We start from the raw sequence: 24,759 nt of genomic DNA, 5'->3' as shown, positions 1-24,759 counted from the left end.
TTTCATCACAAGTGTGCAGTGATTCAGCTGTCCTGCTCCAAATATGGGGGGGCAGACACACTCGCTAATTTGACCAATTAAAGACGAAAGGGTAGTTGGATTGAAGGAAGTCTAGCTCCCTCAGAGAACGTCAGTGACATTTACCCACCGAGTGGGATTTATGTTTATGCTTCATCTTTGTAACAGGCTCATTCTACCAGCTTTGAACGTACTAATGTCTGTTATCGCAAGACCAAACTCAAGGGCCATCAAACATGATAATAATAATGATGGCGATAATGCAGCTCACCATAGCAGTTGATAATTGAATGCCTCCTCCACCAACACAATGGATAGCTGTTTACTACTGTGTGACCTCCAGTGTCATCAGGGTCATATTGTAATAAAACTATAGTAAAATGATGATGATGATGATGATGATGAATATTATGCAGTCAAGACTGTCATCGAACCATTGTCCTTGTTAAACCAGGGGTCATATTTACCATGTCATATCATAGTCATTCAGTAAAAAGACCTCCACAGCCACTTTTCCAGTTAAGAGGTTTGTTAAATCGTTCCCTCAAGCACCAACGATTTAAAGAAAGACAGCATATTTATATTTACATTTATGCATTTGGCAGATGCTTTTATCCAAAGCAACTTACATTGCACTTATTACAGGGACAATTCCCCCGGAGCAACCTGGAGTTAAGTACTTTTTTTTTTTTTTTTTTATATTGAAGGAAGAACAGAGTGACGTGTCATATACAGAAAAAGTTAACAATGCTCCTTGTTTTTACAATTTTCCCCCTTTTCCACAACCCACCCACTGAACAAAGAAAGAAAGGAAAAAAGAAAAAATATATAAACTATAGTAAATCCAAAATGAAAAAACAGAGTCTCAAGGTTGTTATATTACAAACAGTGAGGAAATAATTGACATCATTGTTAGCCCATTGTGTTGATTTGCGTTATCCGTTCCACTGTGCACGGGCCTTTTAATAACAATATTAGTTTTAGTTTTTGGGAAGAGTTACGTCCTTTTCAAAATATGAAATCATTGGGGTCCATACTGAATAAAAGCGTTTGGTGGATCCTCTAAGAGAATATTTAATTTTTTCCAGTTTCAAAAACAGCATCCCATCACTAAGCCAGAGTGAAACTAAAGGTGGTTTACTTGATTTCCAATCAAGTAATATTCTTCTCCGAGCCAAAAGACATGCAAAAGCGCATGCGTCTTGACTATTTTTGGACATGACCACACCTTGTACAGGTACTCCAAATATAGCCATCTCAAAACTAGGCCTGATATCCTTAATATATGCCTCAGACAAAATTTTAAATATAACTGTCCAATAATCCAGCAGTCTGGGACAAGACCAAAACATATGAGCAAGGTCTGCTTTAGCAGAACAACAGCGCTCACATGTATCATCTACATTTGTGTATATCTTGGACAGCCTAACCTATGAAGTCTATGAAGGACCTTGAACTGGATTAAACCCAAGCGAGTACAGGAGGTTGTTCCATTCACTCTAAATAATGCATTATTCCATGTTTCATCTGATATATCCACTGCCAAATCCTTTGTCCATTCTGCAAGGATTTTGTCTAGATTAATATTTTTTATTGACATTAAAGTATTATATACTTTAGAAATTACACCTTTCGAATGTAAGGGAGTGTTTAAAATTTCATCCAATCCTGTACTGGGAGGAATGGTTGGATATATGGGACAATGATTTTGGATTAGATGATGAACTTGAAAATATCTAAACAGATGTGATCTTGGCAGATTATATTTTGAGGAGAGATTGGAAAAAGTGGTGAAAAAAATCATCAATAAAAAGATCGCTAAATTTGACAAGACCTGCCTGTTGCCATTGACTGAAGACTGAGTCCATTTGAGCTGGAAGGAATAGGTGGTTCTTGCATATAGGGCTGGTCATGGAGAAGTTTTTGAAACCAAAACATTGTCTAAATTGGAACCAAATCTTGAGAGTATTTGTGACGACTGGGCATTGAGTATATAGTGAAATACAAAGGGGCAATTTAGATAAAGCTAAAGTAGGAAGGGATGATGAAGTACAAGAGTTTGCTTCTGAAATACACCAGACATCTTTGGGGTTCTGAAGCCAATATAGTACTTTTGAGATATTTGCAGCCCAATAATAATACCTGAAATTAGGAAGCGCTAATCCGCCTTGAGATTTCTGTCTTTGGAGAAATTCCTTCCTAATCCTAGGTGTTTTTCCACCCCATATAAATGATGAAATAAGACTGTCTAAGTTCTGAAAAAAGGATTTTGTTAAAAATATTGGAATGCATTGAAACAAGTACAAGAACCTTGGTAAGATGTTCATTTTTACACAATTAATTCTACCTGTAAGAGAGAGAAATAGCAAATTCCATTTTTTGAGGTCTAGCTTTAACTTGTCGACTAGAGGAGCAAAGTTCTCTTTGTAAAGGTTAGGGAATCCCTTTGTGATGTTTATCCCTAGATATCTAAAACCCGATATAGACAATTGAAAAGGTATATCAGTATTCGAGATATGGAGGTCCTTACTATTTATGGGGAAACAAACACTTTTCGAAAAATTCAGTTTATAGCCTGAGAAAGTTCCAAATTGTTTCAATATTTTTACTACCTGTGGAATACCCAAGATCGGATCTGAAATGTACAACAGCATATCATCAGCATATAAGGATACTCTATGTTCTATGCCCATACTGCTAATACCAGTAAAATGCTGTGACTGTCTTAATGCTATAGATAGGGGCTTGATGGCTAAAGTAAAAAGTAAAGGGCTAAGAGGGCATCCTTGTCTTGTACCCCGTGATAGGGTAAAATACTTTGAACATACTCTATTTGTAATTACAGATGCTTTAGGGGAAAGGTATAATAAATTAATCAATGAGAGAAGAGATGTACCAAATCCAAATCTTTCCAGCACAAAGAATAAATATTTCCACTCCACCCTATCGAATGCTTTTTCAGCATCTAACAAGATGAGAAGATTTAGACGAGTGTATTACCCCTAACAATCTCCGGATATTACTAAAAGAGTGACGACCTCTGACAAAACCGGTTTGGTCTTTTGAAATCAAGTTCTCTATTACTGTGTCTAAACGGAAAGCAAGGATTTTTGCCAAAATTTTTACATCTGAGTTTAAGAGAGAGATTGGCCTGTAAGAGTTACATTTCAGGGGATCCTTTCCAGGTTTTAGTAAAAGTATAATGTTTGCTTCATTCAAGGTTTGTGGCAAGCTACCCTTTTCCAACGAGTCCTCAAACATATCAAGAAGAATAGGGGCTAATTTATCTGCAAATTTTTTGTAAAAGTCTATTGGATAGCCATCAGGACCAGGAGTTTTTTTGCTCTGCATTAATGTGATCGAGTTTAAAATTTCTTCTATTTGTATGGGCTGATCTAAAGAATTTTTCTGCACAGAATTGAGGGTGGGTATGCTTATATAATTTAAAAATTCAAAAATTTCAGTGTAAGATTCAGGGCTTTCAGAAGTATACAAATTTGAGAAGTAGTTCTTAAAAGTGGTATTAATTTCAATTGGATTAACTATTAAAGTCATCCTGCTTTTTCTCCATGTTCATATATATAACTTTTAGAACGTGATAAATACCATTCAGTTTTATTTGTTGATAACAGATTGTACTGAACTTGAAGGTTCAACCTTTCTTTATATAGTTCAGGTGAGGGAGACATAGAATTGAGGTAATCTACCCTTCTTATAGAATCAATTAAATCGTCCAGTTTTTGTTTACGTTTTTTATTGAGAGTTGAAGTATATGATATTATTTCTCCCCTGATAACTACTTTAAGTGTCTCCCACAGTGTAGATGCTGTAGTAGATTCGGACATGTTATGTAATAGGAAATTATCTATAGCTGTTGATACAAATGTACAAAATGCAGGATCTGATAACAAGGCCGTGTTTAATCTCCACAAAGGCCGTTCGTTATACCTCAAATTACAAATAAGGTCTAATTGCAAGGGGGCATGGTCTGATTCCACAATAGGTAAATATTCAATTTGTCCAACAGAAGGAAGGAGAGATTTATCAATAAAGAAATAATCAATTCTTGAATAGGCATGATGAACATGTGAAAAATAGGAATATTATGTGCTTTGTGGGAAAACAAATCGCCAAGGATCAACCGCCCCCACTTGATCCATGAATGTATATAAGGCTTGGGCCATCTTGGAACGGGATAAAGATTTGGGATTGGAACGGTCAAGGGACGCATCCATTACGCAATTTATGTCACCACCAAAAATCATAAGATGGGAGTTTAGGTCTGGCAATAGAGAGTCTAGCTTATTAATAGAACTCACATCATCACAATTAGGCGCATATACATTAACTAATACAACAGGAACATTATATAATATCCCAGAGACTACAACATATCTTCCCTGAGTATCTGCAATAGAACCAGAGGCAGTAAATTGAATGCTTTTGTGTATCAAAATGGCAGTTCCCCTTGCCTTAGAGTTAAAGTTAGAGTGGAAAACTTGCCCCACCCATGGTTTCCTAATTCTGAGATGATCGACAATGCGCAAATGGGTTTCCTGTAAAAATATTATTTCAGATTTTAATTTTTTTAAATATGCAAAAATTTTGCCTCTTTTGATTGGGCTATTTAGACCTTTGACATTCCAGCTAACAAATCTAACTTTCGACCCCCCAGGAGATTTAGTTAAATCGGCCATATCAGACATGGACAAATATATATTTAGTCAAGCATTCACAGATCAAATATGCCATCAGAAACATAAATGATTCCTCACTATTCAGTTTTTCTAAAATCATAACATAAAACAAACAAAAAAAAATTCAATACTTTTTGAATAAATTAAACTTAGAACCAAACTTCCCAACATTTTCCTAATGCTTGCTTCCCCAACTGAAACAAGCTGCAGAAACCTATATAAATTGCATGGCTCCAGGTTATCCAGTCTTTACCTCTCGATCTTCTTGAGAGACTCCAAACCACAATATTTACATGGAGTATAGTGTCATTGTTACACAGTGTACTGAATGAACTTTAAGGCAATAAACAGAAACAAACATGCCATCTTTTCTTGAAGTTTTAAATAACTTGCTATAGAAGAATAGATAGAGAAAGTCACCTTATTACTTGAAGTATGTTGTCTGTACCATTTAATTTCACAGACAGTAACATTATATCTTTAGTCTTGTACAAGGACGCGTTGTTTGTAAAAAGCCTCGGCAGCCGCAGGTGAATCAAAAGTGTGAATTTCCTCGCCGAGTTTCACACGGAGACGTGCAGGATACAAAAGTTGAAACTTTATGCCTTTCTGATAGAGGGATTGTTTGACTTCTTTGAATCCGGCGCGTTTCTTCGCTAAAGCTGCGCTCGTATCCGGGTATAGCCACAGTGACGTTCCGTTGAATTTAATATCATGTCGCCTGGCCCAGTGGAGTGCCTTTTCCTTTTCCTGAAATCGGTGGAAGCAGACAATGAATGGTCTTGGAGATTGCCCTGCTCCAGGTTTGGGGCGAAGCACGCGATGCGCTCGTTCAAGTTCGGGAGGTTTGTCAACACACTCTCCATGGTATCTTTAAGCAGCCCAGATATAAATCCGATGGGGTCTTTTCCATCCTCAGCGCCTTCCGGAATATTGATAATATGCAGGTTGGCCCTTCTGGTTCTATTCTCAAGATCGTCAATTTGGTCAAGAAGAAAAGAATTCTGCGTCTTCAAGGATTTAATCGTCGTTTCCACGGCGGTTAGCCTTTCAAAGTTTTCGCCGACCAGTACTTCAGTAGATGCAAGCCGGTGCTGAAACGAGCCGACCGTCTCGCGTAGCGTGTCAAGGGAGGCCTGTAATGGCTTGATTGAATCTTGAATTAATCTTGCCATGTCCTCTTTTAAACTGGCCCGCTGTTTTGCCAGTTCGGAGACTAGCTGACTCATCGACAAGTTATTCGTATTGTCTTTTTCAGGTACGTCCTTGTTGCTAATAGTGGTGTCATTAGCCGCCATTACTGCTAACTTACCCGCTAGGGAAGCGCCTGACCGTGTTGCTGGCGCGGTACTTTGCTTCTGTTTAGAGTTGCTCATTCCACTTTCTCAACTAAGTGTAGTTCTTAAATGTTATTTTTGTAAAGCAATTAGATTAGAAGAAGACGCATATATGATTAAAAGGAGTGTGGTTGGGAGGTCCTCGCCTTTGCTGCCTTCTCTTACATCGCCAAACCGGAAGCTTAAGTACCTTGTTAAAGGACACAATGGTGGTGACTGTGGGGACCAGCACCATCGAACCAGCGACCTTCTGATTAACAGTTATGTGCTTTAGCCCACTACGCCACCACCATTCCACATATTAATAAGAAGTTGGTAATGTAAAGACTATATGCAGTTAATTAGAAGAATTGAAAATAACTTCTTTTGTGCTTTGTGCTGGCATGAAAATTGCAGTTAGAATTTCCACTCTCATGGAAATTGGATAAGATGTTGCGCACATGCTTATGGAAAAATTGCCGCTAATTTAAATAAAATAATTTTTCCATCTGTTTTCATCAGCGTTTATAGCACAATTTAAATTGTTAATTTTGTCCACTCTAGAATGAATATAATATTGAATCTAATTTTGATTGTAATACCATAATGGATAATGGACCATAATTGTCATAGTTCATGGCTGTGACAACTACAGTCTGTTTTTATAAAAAGAAGGAATGAGCCCTTCAGTACTTACAACACAAACCTGCTGTTTCAACAGGACAACACCAGAAAGAAATCTGCACTCAGTAAGCGATTTTATGTCTTTAACAGTGCCCCTCATTCTGTATCATATTCAACACTCTCTCTTCCTAATGAGAGAGCTATGGGTTTATACCCATTACACTAAGAGGCAACTTCCCCCTGCTCATATCAAAGCCATAACTACTAAGTCAGACATGACAAAAATACCCAGTTCAGTGTCTCACCAGCCGGTCAGACACCAGACATCCTCGGGCCCCTCATCAAGAACTAATCAGGCATTCTGCTTAGATGGCTAAATACTTTTAGACAGGCTGCTTTGTACTTGCACACAAAGGCACTTAATTTGGAACGAAACACTTGCCTCATTTTCTAAAGACAATTATAGTGGCTTTTGCCTTTGGATGTAGATATCTTCTCCAATACATACAATATAAAAAATATGCAGATTTGCTTAACTTCTTACATTGCATTTTGGACATTTTGTTCTGATGAGAAAACAATTGTCATCATGATCTCTTCTGCATGAATGTGTATAGTTCTGTTCCATTTCTATGCAGTGCACAAACATTGTATGTGTCTTTAAAAAGTGAAAAAAGACAGAATTAAATTATAATATGGTGCTTGTTTTCAGCTCATTACATTAAAAGGCCCATGTGAGCCTGCATATATTTAGCATCTGCCGATTCAAGAGCAGTATGCCATTTTCTTTCCTGCATTTAAAATAATATGACTTCTGTTCTTATTACTGGCTGCAAGGTGTTCCAAAATGGAGGATAATAACATTTATGGAGGAAGACAATAACAAAGCTATTGCTTCATTTCAAATCTCTTAACCTGAAAATTAAATGTGTTTGCATGGTTGTTTAAAGGAAAACATACTTTGGGTTGTTGAGGCTGTTATTCGGGACTACAGTACTTGAAGAAAAGGGTGGAATTTATGAACAGAGCATCAAGAATATGGTATTGTCAATTACAATCAGAATGTCTTTTGGTGGATTCTAATGTAAAAAAATGTATATAAGAAGATGGCTGAAATGTTCAAGAGTTTAAAACAGGTTAATAAGCTCATTCATTAAATGAGAAGTGGCTTCATTCTTTATTAAAAGAGTAGTAGCACATGTTTTTATACACTAATGCTGGATTAAATCACCACGAAATAACAACATTAGAAGTGTTCTTCAATTTCACTCGAGGGAAATTTAATTTGCTGTCTGAATTCATGCAGATAATTGGCTTACATTGGCTAACAGAGTGAAAGCAAACATGTTGGAAGCAGAGAAAATATTTCAGCGTATTGTAATTTGTAATTAATTACAATAAATTGTAATTACACACACACACACACACACACATGAAGTCATGGATGTACACAAGCCAACAAACACATGCATACTCAAAAGTATAAATAAGATCACAGCAGGAAGTCAAAGTGTGGGCAGTAAATAGCTTTGAGTGTACTCTTAAGCACCACAAACTACACTTATTCGACACCCCAAAACTGCTTTTTTTTGTCCCTTTTGAATTTTCTGGTCTTATTTGTCTATTTCCTGGGATGGAAAAACTCTCTGAAGTTTACTTGAAGACCCTTATGGGATAAACATAGCTTTGCTGTACACCTGGGGCAAGAAGGAGAGAAAAAGAGGGAGAGAACCAGCAATAATCTCTCCATTTGTGTGACGGGGGAGGGTATAGAATGGTCAGAGGAAGAGATAAACCAGAGACGACAGCTTTGATCTCATCTGCAGTAATTTTGCCAACTCTCTGGTTGCTGAATGAACACGGCTATTTGTTACATTTAATATCCTTTAGTTCCGCTCACTTTATGTGAACATTTTCCAATCTGCCATGGTTTATAGTAATTAATTTTTTAGCACATGCACATATACACACAGATAAACATCAGCACTTGTGAACAAGGTCTGGAAAACGTGGAACCGTGTAGAATTTGTTTGATCAGTCTAGAAGGCACTCTGGATAATTTTGTTTGATTAAGGTTGCTCGTTCAAGGGCTGAGGTTTATGGTTGATGCCTCATTTGGCTGGTTTGGATATGTCAACTGCAGCGCCATCTTGGAATGGTCAACAAGGAGAATTGTTTGAATGGGCTTTATTGCAAGTCGGAGATGCTTCAGACCAAGCTCCTTGCCCTGACGTTGCATAAACTGCTTTTGTGTGGAAACAAGTATTGTGGTCCATAGGAACAGCTGCTAATAAGGCATCTACGTATGAATATCTATGCAGAGGAGGCAGAACTTTTTTTATTTAATGCAGATTACTGACGAAACTGAAACTAAACGCTAACAATAAACGCAGCTAATGCGCATGACACATCTTAAATATGACAAACCCCGAAGGGTAAAATACACAGTGCACACAAACATAAACTCAGTTTTATTTGCATATAGTGTGGGAATTAAAGATTGGATTTATATCTGTTTGGCGGAGACACATTGATGTGGCCAAGTGTAAATTATATGTGCTTTTTAATCGGATAGCAATCAGAATCAGTAGAAACGTATGAAGTAACCAAGTGTAAATAAACCCTGAGGGTTGATACTGTACGGCCAGGTTTAAGTTAAGATAGTCTATTGACATTGTCATTTACTTAATCCCTAATAACAAAATGCAGCTTAAAAAGGATTACCCAATTATGTATGTACGTACCTTTTTGAGGGCACTGAGTATAAACTACAAATATACATCACGAAAAAAGAAGGGAAAAAAAAACAGCTATTGCTTTTTCATCTTTTTGTGCAATGGAATCAATGACAGTGCTTTCTTGCCTCAGCTGATATACATTTTGACTCACTGGACAATCAAATCAATCCTCAGCTGTCCTCTGTCTCTTGCTATATAATGATATGCCCTCTTCACAATTGAATCAGGCAAGGTGACCTTGTCTTTGTCTTTGATCTTGCAGATGTGAACTGTCAAAAGTCATATGACAACTGCCTCTCTCCCAAAAATACTTTGTATTTGACTTTGTAGAATAACAAGTCAAAATCATTGCAATGATGTAGTGACATCAACATTGAATGACCATGAACCATTTTTTCCAAGCAAAACTTTTATCAATGAATCACTTTCAACAGCTAAAATTACTTCTGATCTTATGTTTAAGCAGTTTGACACATGCAAGTTATGATTACAGTTTTTGCTTTTTGTTTCTACCTCACTAGATAATCTTTTGATAGACTACCAGTTTACCTTTAGTCTGCTTCAGGAGGATGATCAACACTACACAGCCATTAACTTCATGGCGACTCCAGAAGAGGTCAGTGAGTTTTGCATTCTGTGTCCACAATCACTTCAGTTTTGAATTGAAGTGTGTTCACTAAAATAATTTCCCTGTCTCAGTACAGCAAACTATAATTAGGTTGTCTTGAAAAACTCCTCTTAGAGCTTTCAATCTACATGCACCAAACTGTGCACAGACCTTCGACTGATTTCGAATAGTGTGCTATATATTTTCAAACTGATCGGAATTACCGTTTTCTCGTTGCGGACTACCGAACAAGCACAATTTCCTATTGACTCACATTAAAAATTTCTGACTATAATTTCTGCCCAAGCTTTCAAGCTACATGCATTAAATCCATGATAGATATACTAGCAACACCTAGCAACATACCTAGCTAAGTGCTAAAACATGCTAGCAACACCTAGCTAAATGCTAAATCATGCTAGCAATGCCCAATTAAGTGCCAATACATGCTAACAACATTCCAGCAATGCCTAGCTAAGTGATTAAACATACTAACAACATGCCAGCAATGCCTAGCTAAGTGCTAAAACATGCTAGAAACATGCTAGCTACATGCTAAAACATGCTCTCTGTAACATCTGGAAGGAAGTCACGAGAGCTGGGTCTAGGTATGCTGAAACAGTATTTAATAATTAAAAAAAAAAGTACAGAATAATGGGGTAAACACAGGAACAAAATAAATATCCACGATGGGAAAACAAAGGAACAGTGAAAACATACATGATGGGCAATGGTCATACACAGGAGGTCAAAACATATAACAACTGACAAGGACTAGGCAAACAACAAGGCATTATATACTCAATAGTAATGAGTAAATGAAAGACAGTTGAAAACAATCAAGGACAATTGGCAGTGATGAGGGCAGGGAATTATGTGAAGTGTGGTCTGGGAGGAACAAAAGACAGGGGAGAAACACAAGGCAAACAACAGTGAATCATGGCACTAGCAATGCCTAGCTAAGTCTAAAACATGCTAGCAACATGCTAAAACATGCAAGCAATGCTTAGCTAATTGATAACACATGTTAGCAACACGCTAAAATGCAATATGCTAACAATGCCTAGCTTAATGTTAAAACATGCTAGCAACATGATAAAACATGTTAGCAATGCCTACCTAAGCGTTAAACTGTCAGTAAACTTACAGACGAGGCTTTTTCAATCCAACCTAAAGTTTATCCATCTATTTTATATATTTAAAATAATGTGACAGTGGTTTGTATTATATAACATCTGAAGTAAATATTTGAAAGTCTGTAAATATGTACAGAGGACACATACTGTAAAAATCATTAATTTTGTGTTGTAATGAAAGAAAGTGTAATTTTTATTTAAAACAACCTGCAGAATAAATGTAATGTGTATAGTGCACTTAAAAAAAAGTTATTTATGCATTTCAATTGTATGACAAACGTACATTAAATTGAACTGAGTAATGTTAAAATCATATTATGAATTCAACATAAGTGTGAATACTTGAATTAAAATGTATGTGAAATATGAACTTTTAAATCCTAAAGTAAACAAAAAGTGTTAAAAATATAGTTTGGCATTAATTGAACTGATTTTATACTATAGCAAAGTTAAGTGTATTTAAGTAAACTTTTTGTAATGAGAATTAACTAATCTTTTGAGGTTATAATTTCTGTTAAATTATTATTGTAACATTTTTACATTATTGTTTACAGTAAACAATACTTTAAAATATACTGTAAACACTATTCCAGCTATTTTATGTTTTTACCCTATATGATCATGCTATTTATTTTTCAGACCAACAAGAACCTTGATATGTCAATTAGTGCATCAAACAACCTCAACGTCAACATAACATGGACTATTGGCTCAACAGGTGTTGTGATAGTTCTTTGTATTTCATGTTTTGTCATTGTATTTCATGTCATATTTCAGATAAAAAGGAAAGAAAACAAAAAATTTCCTAACAGAGAGAGTTATTTTTAAATTGTTGTAGCTGAGTAAAATATAGAGCAGCTATTTGAATCAGTTTGTCAGGGCATTCATGAGATTTTTGGTGATTTGAATTAAGATAAACATTTACCTGTGTCAGGGCCACATCTTAAGTGAAATAATAATAATAATAATAATAATTTATGTTCCTTTTTAACAAAATCTTCAGGGCAGGTAGATACAGTATGTGTCCTGTAGGTTAAGATAAGCCAGACTCCCTGATGTGACTTTAGCCTTTTCCATATGGTCATTAGAATAGTGCTTTAGATAATGTTTGAGCTTAAATCCTATTTTCATGAGAGCATTTTAAAATAACTATTTAACACTTAGCTCAATATATACTATATAAGAACTATATATATATATATATATATATATATATATATATATATATATATATATATATATATATATTATTATTATTATTATTTATGTATGAGTGGTTAAAGGTTTCTGGAAAATTCAATTTTACATTGTGTTGAATTGATTGGCAGTTTTTCTTTCTGTCATACTTAATGGAGTATCCTCTGTATGGGTCAACTGGGAAACATAGATTAAAATTGAAATATAGACTGACCAATATGCTTTGTGGTTGGAAATTGCTTTATTATGACAGACCATACATTCATTATCAACTTATAAATCTGTTCAAACCCTTTTGCAGGGCAACAAGGAGCTCTTAGAAGTTTTTTCCAATTCTTCAAATTTTGGTGGCAAAATTTATATTACAACGCTGTGAGCATATGAAACGGATTGTTATAGGGTTGATAAGAATGTTATGCCATATTTACAGTTATTTCACTAACAACAGTAAACAATGCAAAGGGTCTTGTATACATGCATTGTTGTTGGCTGACATACAGTTTGCTGATGCTGTATTTTGTGTCCCTTCAGCGGGTACGATCTCAGGGGAAGAATTCCCCATTGTGTCCAAGACTAACATCAAAGAGTACAGAGACAGCTTCTCTTATGAGAAATTCTCCTTTCTTGCAAATCCCAACATCACTTTCCATGTGTACGTCAGCAACTTTTCATGGCCAATCAAAATACAGGTAAGGTCTGCTTAGTTCATGGAGTTTATTAAATCAGGTAAGTAAGAGATTAATTGTAAATTTATGTGCATTCCCTGTACATTACTTTCGATCTCTGATGAACAAACGTTTTTGAAATATGACACAAGTAATAATGAATGATTGTTTTGACAAAAATAAAAAAAGGTATATTTTTGTTTGATGGCTAAAAATCAGGGTTATTCCACCAAATACTGATTTCTGAACTTTTCCTAATTTAAAACATTAGTATTAAGTAACGCCATGTTTACTGTTGTAACCTCCTTTCTCTGATGGAGGGAACGAGACCTTGTGTCGAATGAAGTGACACAAGGTGTCCCATTCAAAAACGCCACGCACTAGTCCGTGTTATGTGAACTGTTGATGCAGGTGCAAGCAGGCTGCTACGTTCTAGAGGCAACTGTGTCGGATGCACGTAACCCTCCCCAACGTCCCCAAAAGAGATATCATGTACAGAGCTTAGGTTCCTGCACCCCTGAGGGGGAACAGGTGCTACATGACTAGCATGGGATCAAACCCGGAAGCCGCTGCCTTTTCTCTCTCTATGTCTTTCGCATAGGGTGTGAAGCATCTGGGGCTATCTTAGCACTATGAAATGTGTTGGGGAATATGGTCTTTCCCGGTCCTATTCTTTTAGGGGGCAAAGACCCTGCAGACGCCACATCCTGCCCAGACTAGGAGGAGGTAGCATGTGGCAAATACACCATGAGGGTTGTGAAGCTGTAAGTGGGAGCAGTGTGGTGGTAGGTCCTGCCTAGTGAGGGGGGAGCTCTACAAGCAAGGCAACCGGGGGTAGTGGGACTGCCCAAGGGAGAAGCAGGTCCGCCGACAGGGGGACCGTACTGCGAAAATACATCATGGGGAGTTTGCCTGAGGAGGGAACTAAGCCTGTGGAGCCCTACCCCAGTACAGAGCACCTGTGGCTCATAGTGGGTCTGGACGTGAATTGCTTCGCCGAATTCGTAGGCCAGAAGGCAGCATGAAATCTGAATTAATGCATAATATCAAACTTCACCAAGTTGATCCATTTGTACAAAAGGGAACATTTATATTCACAAATATCGGTAACAATCAGCATCCAGAACCAGAGCAGTACATTTTATAATGTGTATTTTGGTACATATGTAGGTGCTGATGTATTGATGTGCCTTCTCACTTCCTGCTTATTATATGTGAAGGTTCTAGACAGAGCAGGTGGTGCTGCTTGTAGTCAGGCCCCTGACTAAGCCCGCACAGTCATCACTCTTCCCATCATCCCTCAGTCTGATCCTGTTGTACTTTATCTGAGAGTGCAACTGGCCTGTTAGTATCAGCCACGTATTGATTGTGGCTGTGAATCATTCCCATTAATGCAGTTTTACCATACCCACATATAGATGAGATAGTAACATAAGCCCTTAATAGTCCTCATCAGGAGCCCAATACCACAAGCATATATAGACTTCTAAGTAACCTGAGAAGAATGGTTCCTCTAGCCCTGACCTTGATCACGTCTGAGTGACATAAAGTAATAATGTCTTTCAAACTGTGTTGTAAAGCTTTCAAAATAAAGTAATGTATAAAGTAATTTATTGGCCTATTTTGTGAATCGAGAGAAAATACTTCCTCTTGCCAGCCATAGTAAGCGATGTTCTACAGTATATTTCTTATTTTAATATTTGTTTTATCAACTAGAAATAGAGAAACAAATGTGCTATCCCTCAGACTGGTACTGGTGATTTCATCCAGGACTTGCATTTTTTTTTGTGCAATAATGCATCCGATGGTAAATAAATAGACTTCGGTGGTCTGTGGGTATGCCGTGCATAATGTCTTTATCTTTGTTTACACAAAGTGATGCAAAAAGTTTGCTATTTCAACTAATGCTTCAAAATGTGTTTTCTATTATTCTCTGTGTCTCGTCCAGATGGGTCTAAGGCTCTTACAGTATATAACCTTTGTGCTCATGCCTGTAAGTGAAGGTTGTGCATAGTAGCAAGCAAATCTAATACAAGAGAGTATTTCATATTGTCTCATTTATGTCATTCCATTTTAAAAGGGCTTACTTTATGTGGGTTATTAGTGTAGATCTGGGCTTTTGTGTCCACACAGAACGAACCAAGGATGAGATATGTGTCACTGTTGGCCCTGTGGCTGAAGTGGGCTGCTGACAGACCTGTGATTGCTATCACAGTTGGAGCTGTGTGCTGAATTCATCACCCTCAGTCTTTGCATTTCCGCTGCCTACACTCACTCTCTCCCTCGCTTTGACTGTCTTTATCTCTTTCATGTCACATATTGGCAGAGATTCTCTATTATAACAGATTTCACCTCTCGTTTACCGTCTGAATATGAATGTGGTGAGCAGGGTGGAGATGAGCTGCGTCTGGGCAGACCAAGGCTGGGAAGATAAGTGACAAATTACTTCCACCTGCATGCCACACTGGCCTCACGTTCCAGCGAGGAGCGGCGGGAGTATTTAAGGAGAGTACACAGCGGCAGAGGAGAGAAAGAGAGATGTATGAAGCTTGACCGCTTGTCTGAATGTCTTTATGATTTGGCGCAGCTGGCTGAAAAGCAGTGTGTGTTTTTGTTTCTTTATACACTGAAAAATGTCATGTGTTTGTCAAGCCGGTTCCAGCTTCCTCCTTAGTTGTTACACTGGTGCCGAATCCCAGGAAGTTGGAAGGATGCGCCGTCCGGAACAGCGGGCCGAGGACCACTCAACAGCGTATCTGGGGCCAGAGCTCCTCTCTCTCAACCCTCTCTCTCCTCTCTGCTTTCTTTCTCCCTTTTGTTATTCCCACCCCCTCTTCCCTTTCTCCTCTCTTTTGCCCTGTTCCCCCTCTCAGGCACGCACAGGTCGGATCCGGAGACTGTGTGACCCGTCGATGCTCCCTCCCTAGAAATGGGGGTGGGAGGAGTAGGTCACAGACCGGAGAAATCCCTGACATGAGTTCGGCAGTTGAGGTATGTGTTGTGCAGGGGGAGCCGAGCGGTGTCTGGGCAGAGCGAGGCCGGGAAGTGGCAAATTACTTCCACCTGCCTTGTGTTCCAGCGAGGGGCAGCGGGATTATTTAAGAAGAGGAGACAGCGGCAGAGAAGAGAGAGAGATGTACGAAGCTTGTCCATGTGTCTGAATATCTTTATGATTTGATGCAGCTGACTGAAAAGCAGTGTGTGTTTTTGTTTCTTTATACGCTGCAAAAAATGTGTTTGTCAAACCGGTCCCAGCGTACTCGTTACCGTCTTAATTGTTACACTGGTGCTGAAGCCTGGGAAGGAGGAAGGATGCGCCGTCCAAGGAGTCCTCGCCGCTGACTTGGGGTCACGATGCCGAGGGAGTGGTCGATCTGGTGGCGCTGGATCTGTCACCTGGCGAGTTCTGTCACCTGGCGTTTTGGACGGATGCAGGACAGTGGGCCGAGGACCACTCGATGGTATATCTTGGGTCAACGAGCTCCTCTCTCTCCCCTCTCTCTCTTCTCTCTGTGAACTGGCGATCTTTTTAATCTCCATCGACTCTCACTGTGAACATAGTGATGGCAATTAGTAACAATTATTCTCAGGTGGATGTCCTTTCTGCTTTCTCTTTCCCCAGACAGGTGCTCGACCACGCCCTCACCTCCAAAAAGAACAAACAAAAAGAGAACAAATAAGCAGATTTATATAAAACTTAAAAAGTGTTTTTGTGGCAGGGCGGTGGGTGGGGCTGGGTCGTGATTCTGCACACCCAGCCCCTTATCAGGCTTATTAGCCCTCGAGAGGGATATAGGCCGACCTAAGACGGCAGTGCGACAGAGAGAGAGAGATTTACACCTTGTTCGACACCTGTGTGTGTGTGTTTGTCTTTTTGTTTTTTTATATTCAAATATTTTTTATATTTATATTATTTAAGATGGTTCTCGCCTCCTCCTTTCCCTTTAATCTCTGCCACAGATTTGTTTTTGCTTCTTATTTCAAAACATCCTTTAGTCTGTATATATGGATGAATATTAATATATTTATATATACACACTACAAGTCAATAGCTTGGACATACTTGAAGCATAGGTTGATACCTTATGAATCTGTTTGTGAAAATGCCAATCTAGACAAAGGGAGGCTAATTCATAAGCGTTTGGATTTGCTTAACATTTTTTCGTCTCTATGTAATCCACATATTTCAATTTGTATTATCTTGTTAATCATTGTTCATGGTTTAAAATTACCTGTTGATCAGGTTTAATCCAGATCAAATAAGGCTGGTTCTTCAGTCATTAATAAGTAACAGTAGGAGAGTAGAGATAGTCATGTGTAATGCTGATCTGAGGGAGGCTGCTCGGCTTTGGAATGGCTACCTCAGTGATGAAACCATTTCCTGCCCTCACTTGCTCTGCTTCCCCAGGGTGATCTCCCCAGTCTCAGGATGACATCAGCTTAGAGCGAGGGCTGGTTTGGGGGCACAGCAAGAGGGGATTTGCACATCCTAGTGGAACAGACTTTTATTTAGTCTGTCACTGTGGCCCCGTTCCTCACCCCTCTAGAATTTTGCTGTCCTCTTCCACAGTGGCTGCTCTTTCAAACCTTGATATGCGTGAGTGCGTTAAGTACTACTTTTTTTAAGAATTTGTAATTCCAAATGAGAACAGGTGCAGGTCTTTTTGTTTTTTGTAGATGGTTTCAGGCACACATTAAAAATAAAAGGCATTGCAATTCAGAAGAGGGGTAGAGGAATTGCTTTAATTTATTGTCAATAATTGGAACATGACAAAGCAAAAACCTTTTTGTCACCATTTACATAATCTTCATACATGAGTGAATTAAATAAGCACATAGGAGACCCTTAAGACCCCTCAACATACAGTAAGTGGCAATATCATCTTAGTCACTCAAACTATAATGAACTTTTAATTGGAAATAAACACTGATCCTGTCATAAGGCATGGCCTCAATGGCTGCCGTGGCCCCTCTAGTACATGGAATTTAGAAAGATTTGATTTTCTCTGAACACAGAAGTCACTTATTTTCACCAGTGCAGTGGATATCATTAAATAGAATGCCTTTGGTAATCTAATTTCTGACAGACAGTGTGCGGTCTATCTCAGCCTCTGTCCATCTCAGACATCTGAATAAGTCTCTTTAGATAAAGGGAAAATTGGAACTGTTAACCTAAAACACATTGTTGCCATATCTTTTGATAGCTTTACTACAGCAGAATCACTTTAACAGGTGTGAAACAGGATAGGTAAAGCTAAGTGCTCAGTGTTCCAGAATACAAGAAGGCCATGACACCAGAGATTGCTTCATATGCTCTGTCCAAAATTGATCACTCGTTGACTCCCTCTAATACTGTGCACCGAAGAGTTAAAAAGCTCAGTGTACTTAATCTTACATGTACATTAGATTGGAAAATTATAATATAAAATTAAAATAATAACTATGTAACTATAAAATTTAGCTTTGTCTTATTTTTGGTTTCATGGATATGATACATACATTTTTGCTTGTCTGTCATGTTTAATATAGTAAATTTTTTTCATAGTGATTAAAATAAGAGGGCGGCACGGTGGTGCAGCGGTTAGCACTGTCGCCTCACAGCAAGAAGGTCGTGGGTTCAAACCCTGGTTGCCCCGGCCTTTCTGTGTGGAGTTTGCATGGTGTCTGCGTGGGTTCTCTCCGGGTACTCGGCTTCCTCCCACCATCCAAAAGACATGCAGGCTAGGTTAATTGGTGTCTCCAAAAAAATTGCCCTAGGTGTGGATGTGGATGTGGATGTGGATGTGGATGTGGATGTGGAGGTGAGTGTGAGTGTATGTCTGTCTATGTGTGGCCCTGCGATGGACTGGCGACCTGTCCAGGGTGTCCCCCGCCTTTCGCCCAATGTTAGCTGGGATAGGCTCCAGCCCCCCCGCGACCCTGTACACAGGATAAGTGGTTGAGGATGGATGGATTAAAATAAGAAACAACAAAATATTTGAAAATAAATAAAAAAATATATACAATACCTTTTTTTTTTTTTAAATATCACTATAAATCTGAATGCATTCTGGGTATAAATGAGTGCACTATGTAGAGAGTGAAATCATTCTCTAACATTTTAGAAAACAGTGCAAAATTGATGACACCCCATATAGTGCAGTGTATAGGGAATATACAATTTAGGATACAGCTGTAAACACTCTATTTATAATTTATTTTATTATTTCTTTCTTTGACAATGTAATAATGCTACCAACTTGGAAATTAATAATAACCAAAAAATGCACACTGCTTATATTATTTCATAGCATACAAGCCACATCGGCTATTGCATCTGTATTGTCCGGACCTTTGCAGGGAAGGAATATTTAGAGACTGGTCCTCCTGGAACTCCAGCTATATATCCCTGAGCTTATTGAAAGTGTAATCTGTATGTTATTAAATGTTATATTATTCATCAGGCAATCTACAGAAGGGGTGTTTTCTATTATTTTTTTTAATGTAGATATTAATAATGTTCTTATATGTAAACAGTCAGTCTAAATTCAGCCTTATTCTATTTTCAATTTCAATTTGTTTTTAAACAAACATGTACTGTTCTCAAGCATGCATGAAAGTATGCAACAACAAAAAAAAAATAATAATAAAAAAAAATACTTTGAAATTCCAATCCAGATTCTGAGAAACAATATTAACTTTTTGCTCCAGCAGCAGTGTCAATAATATTTGGAATAAATGTCTGTATGTTCATAGATCACCAAAAGAACACATTATGCAAAGTATTCAAAGTATATTTATATTCTCCATTTATGTATGATTTAACATGTCATACAAGTTTAAAATTAGTTTGTTCTGCCTCAGATAATATAGGTAATCCATATATCTGCATGTGGAATTGCTGACTGATTATAAATATGGTGCTCATTTGAATATTGTTGGTGTGCATAATATTTAACTATTATCACTCTGCAGTAATTCGATTCTGTCATGAATGTTAATGCACCATCTGTACAACTACTGATCTCTCTATCTATCTCTCTCGCTCTCTTTCTGTGACCGAGTTCGGAATGGCGTATTACCAAATTACACTTTGTAACGTTAGTAGGAGGAGGCAGACGAGGAGTGAGGATCTAAACGCGGGTTTTATTAATCAAAAGTGAAAACAAGGCAGACGGGAACAAAGGAAACATCCACGATGGGAAAACTGAAACAAAAACACAAAAGCATTCAAAGGGTAAAAGAACAGAGTGAGCAGGGCAAAACATCAACATCCAGACAATCACAACGAATGGAGGAACAGCAGGGTTTAAATAGGCCTACACAGACATGATGATAACAAAACGACAATCAGGTGAGAACAATGACAGAGTGATGAGGGCCAGGAATCATGGGAATTGTAGTTTTAAGACAGTTGACTAGTGAAACACTGAGCAGACAACAGGGAATCGTGACACACTTTCTATAGCTGCCATAGACAGATATGATAGGAGTAGTATGGATAGCATGCCACTCTGAGAGTGAGATTAAAAATTGAAATGAGACAATATAGAAAATAGTACTGTAAAATAAATAAAAAAAACAAAGGAAATGAAGGACAAAATAAAGGAAGGGACACATTTTATTTTATTTTTTAAAAACAATGAAAGTATTTGCAAAATATGGTTCAAAGTATTTAATCACTCAAAGAGTAATAAGTCGATGGTTCGAGAGAATTACGGGCATGTCCGTCATGTGTGTTTATGTTTGTGCTTTTGGTTTAAGTTTCTCATTAAAATATGATTTATGTTGACAAGCCGGTTCTCGCCTCCTCCTTGCCCATCCTTTAACTGTTTCACATTGGTGCTGAAACCCGGGAAGGAGGAGGGATGCCTGTCGCAGAGTCCTCGACACTGCCGTCCACCCAGGAGAGTGCCGCTGCCATCTGCCGAGTGACAGAGTAGCCCGACCGCCCGGATACGGGGTACAGCCATCGTCCGCGGGGCAAGTGGGGACTGGATACCCCGACCGCCTGGAGCGAGGGAGCCGCTGCCGGGGGCGGAGGAGTGCCCTGCCGTCCCCAGAGACGTGGAGGGGTCGACGGAAGACCGCCGTCCGCGAGGGGAGGAGGGAAGAAACTCTCTGGGGGGGGTGTACGTCATGCCGGTGGCACCCCGGCCTGAGATAACGCCGGGAGGAGTGTGGAGCGGAGGGCGGCGGGGCCGGGTCGGAATATCTCGCGCCCGGTCCCCAATCGGCCTGATGAGGCGCGCGAGGGATAAAGGCGGCCGGTGACGATGGTTCGAGAGAGAGAGAATTACGGGCATGTCCGTCATGTGTGTTTATGTTTGTGCTTTTGGTTTAAGTTTCTCATTAAAATATGATTTATGTTGACAAGCCGGTTCTCGCCTCTTCCTTGCCCATCCTTTAACTGTTTCACATCGAGTAATACAATTTGAGTAATAAAATGCTAATTCTCATAAGATCTTCTGTGTCAGATCACTGCTTTATTATCACACCTATTTTTTGACATTTTAACTTTTATGGAAGTGTGTTGCTTAGCAAAAAACTTTTGTCAAGTATGTTGTCTGCCAAACTGTTTCTGAGAATTGAATTGGACAGCAGCTAACTAAATTAGATGTGTAAGAAAAACATTAGGGTAACTGGATGCTAATGCAAATTTAAATCAATACTTTTTGTATTTAGGGATATGGGCATGAATATTATCAAACTTTCCCTGTTAAGAGAAATTTCAAAGAATTAAGGTAAGGCTGTCTGTTTGCGTGATATCTGAATAAAGTAGGCTATTCCACAAATTTCCTTCATAGTCTTACAGTTACACCTCAGTCTAACATGCCTAACATCTCACTGGCTTCTTTTGTCATCATGTCAAGATAATCCGATACATAGTCCATGCCACTGGTGTACTTGTGATTTTATCCTGTATGATAAATTACACCCTGATCTGTGTAATCAAACATTCATATCAGGGTCAGAAATGAAGGAGGACTGGGAGTAAAATTGCTGCCAAAAATGACCGTGAAATTGAAAATGTTTGGGGGAAAAATATCCTTGTAATTAATTCAGTTTTTTACATCTGCTGTACTTCTTAAAATTGTATTATAGTCCTAGTTCTACATATTATTGCATAAAACCGAGAGTTAATGTTGATTTAATTCCTAAGGTAAGAGGTAACACATTCTCAGTCTTGAGAATTTGTATTAATGAATTGCTAAAATTATTATAATATTTTTTATTGAATTATTTTCATATGAGATAAAAACCATCCCTCTACCAGTAGCAGTTTTAACCCCATGCAAACCTCGCAATTGCGTGGGGCCCTGGACGTCAAGAGGGCCCCCACCCCAGTCGGAAAGCTCATTAAAAACCACATGAAGTGACATGTTGTTCTGGTTACACGCGCCAACATGCCATTGCCAGCGCTCTCAGAGCGGTTCACATTAGAAGCTGCTAGATTCTTCAGGTCAGTAGGACTTTGTGTTTGTAATTTATGAAAAAAATATATATAGGCCCTCTGAATTTGTTTCACTCACACGCTCAGAAACACCCAAACGGAAGAGTTAGGGGCCATTCACACCAAATGTGTTTTTGTGTGCATTTGCTCTGTTTTTTAATTGTTTTCCTATGTAAAACATGCTGGATGGATGTCCTCGACTGCTGCACCGCATAACGCTCTTTCTTCAGTATCTCACGCCGTGACCGGCACATTTTTAGACACTGTTTGAAGTTAATAAGAACTTCAGATTTTAAAAAACGAGATACCTGCATTCTATTTCATTAATTGCACTGTGTCTATATTGTTTTTAGCGCAGGTGTCAAAAATATTTAACGTTCAGGTTGCAAAGAGGTGACTTACAATGTTTAACATTATTCCAGAATGTTCTGCACCAAGCAAATTTTCAGCACTTGATAAACGGCAATGTTTTTTCTTTCTGCTCTAGTGTGCTGATGGTCCACAGTGCCTTGTGTGTTCACTGTTACTGTTACAAATGTTGCCTACAATGCTTACATAAAATACAGCCTTTTGCAACATGGTGAACAAATACACTGCAGCATCAGAATATAAGCTCCAGGTGAATGTGAAGTAAATAAGACTATATAAGGAATATAATATAAGGAATATAATGCTAATGTATAAAATAAAACCTCAAAGTAATAATAATAATACAGGTATTATGTTAAAAAGACAAACCGGACAATAATAAATACTGTAATTGATGGGTTATAATATTAATAAATACCAACTAAATTCCAAAATGTTACTGGGTGAAGTAGTGCACACCCTGTTCACAAAAAAATTAATAAATATATATGTAGGTAAATATTGCTTTTTTTACATGCGGAAAAACTGGAAAACATGCATTCATTATATTTAACTAGATTTTTGTTTCATAAAATATTTTGAATGTACAGCTTTAAGGATGAATTAAAAATTATTATTTAAATTCAATTTTATGTAATTTGTATCAATAATTTGCAAAAATGGCATCAGAGTTGTTAAGTTTAATTCATTTCTGTAAATCAGCTCTATTTGCCCTTTTTAGTGAGTTCATTTAAAACGTCTCGGTTACTGACATAACCTCCATTCCCTGATGGAGGGAACGAGACGTTGTGTCGATGAGTTGACACTAGGGGTCGCTCCTGCGGAGCCCAGACATCTCTGATTTTGAGAAAAGGCCAATGAGAATTGGCGTGTGGAATTTGCATGCCACTCCCCCGGACATACGGGTATACAAGGAGTGACGCTGCAAATACACATCAGGTATCGCACTGAGGAGCCGAGCCAAAGACCCGGCACTTTCAGCAGATGGTTCAGTATTGTGGCTGGCGGGACACAAAGTCTCGTTCTCTCCATCAGGGAACGGAGGTTACGTCAGTAACCGAGACGTTCTGCGTCTGTCACTCACTCAACATTGTGTCGATGAGTTGACACTAGGGGTCCCCATGAAAAACGGCACAGAGCTGAACCGAGTTATGCAGACTGGCGGTGCGAGACGGGCAAACCTCTGTGTGCCTCGTAGCCAGTGCAGCAGGCCGTCGCATTACTACCCCCAACACACTGGCAGGCATGAAGCGGTCCCCTGCTCTATAGTATAAGGACTGGCTGGTCGAGCCGGGGCCTTCTCTCTATTATTCTCAACCCGTAAAAGGAACGAAATCGTTCGGCTGGGGGCCAAATATATGGTCCAAGCTGGGGGGTGTCCCTCCAAAGATGAGGACACTGCGGAGACCACACCCGGCCCCGAGAGGGGGGGGGGGGTGTTAGGTGGAATACACACACTGTCTTACCATTTAGCAGCGGAAGCACATCGTGTGGAACGGCGTCATGGTAAACACTACCCAAAGGGGTGAGGGGTTACTACAAACACGGCGAGCCAGGGCAGAGGGCCCTCTGTCCAAGGAAGACGCGGTTTACCGGTAGGGAAACCATTTTGCGGGATATATATCACACAGGGCTGCCGAAGGGGACAACCTGGGGAATGCCCGCTGCATACGGCGCCCCAACCCCTTTGGGAGGCATCTGTCGTGACCACGATGTGGAGACCTGGCCTAGGTGAAATCCTGCCCATAAGAACGCTAGGTCTGACCAGGGACTGAGAGAGCGGCAACACGTCTGCGTGATGAGGACGCGGTGTGTGCCGTGGTGCCATGCTCGTCTCTACTCGGGTCTGCAGCCAGTGCTGGAGTGGTCTCATATGTATCAACCGAATCGGTGTAACCATGGCTGTGGATGCCATATGGCCCAGTAGCCTCTGAAAGGATTTCAGTGGGACCAGCATGT

At 39.0% G+C, this 24,759-nt stretch overlaps 1 protein-coding gene across 2 annotated transcripts in view; it reads left to right on the top strand.

Moving 5' to 3' along the window:
* The window catches only part of atrnl1a (attractin-like 1a), a 421,271-nt gene that overhangs the window by 224,158 nt on the left and 172,354 nt on the right, over nt 1-24,759 (top strand). For both annotated transcript variants that reach the window (XM_052150500.1, XM_052150501.1), the window contains exons 23-25: nt 9,915-10,009; nt 11,776-11,854; nt 12,865-13,022. In XM_052150500.1, coding sequence (XP_052006460.1) covers nt 9,915-10,009; nt 11,776-11,854; nt 12,865-13,022 — 332 coding nt within the window. The remainder of the gene's footprint in view (nt 1-9,914; nt 10,010-11,775; nt 11,855-12,864; nt 13,023-24,759) is intronic.

Source organism: Xyrauchen texanus, chromosome 20 (assembly GCF_025860055.1).
Source record: "Xyrauchen texanus isolate HMW12.3.18 chromosome 20, RBS_HiC_50CHRs, whole genome shotgun sequence".
Classification (NCBI taxonomy): domain Eukaryota; kingdom Metazoa; phylum Chordata; class Actinopteri; order Cypriniformes; family Catostomidae; genus Xyrauchen; species Xyrauchen texanus.
This window is presented reverse-complemented; position numbering and strand designations above follow the sequence as displayed.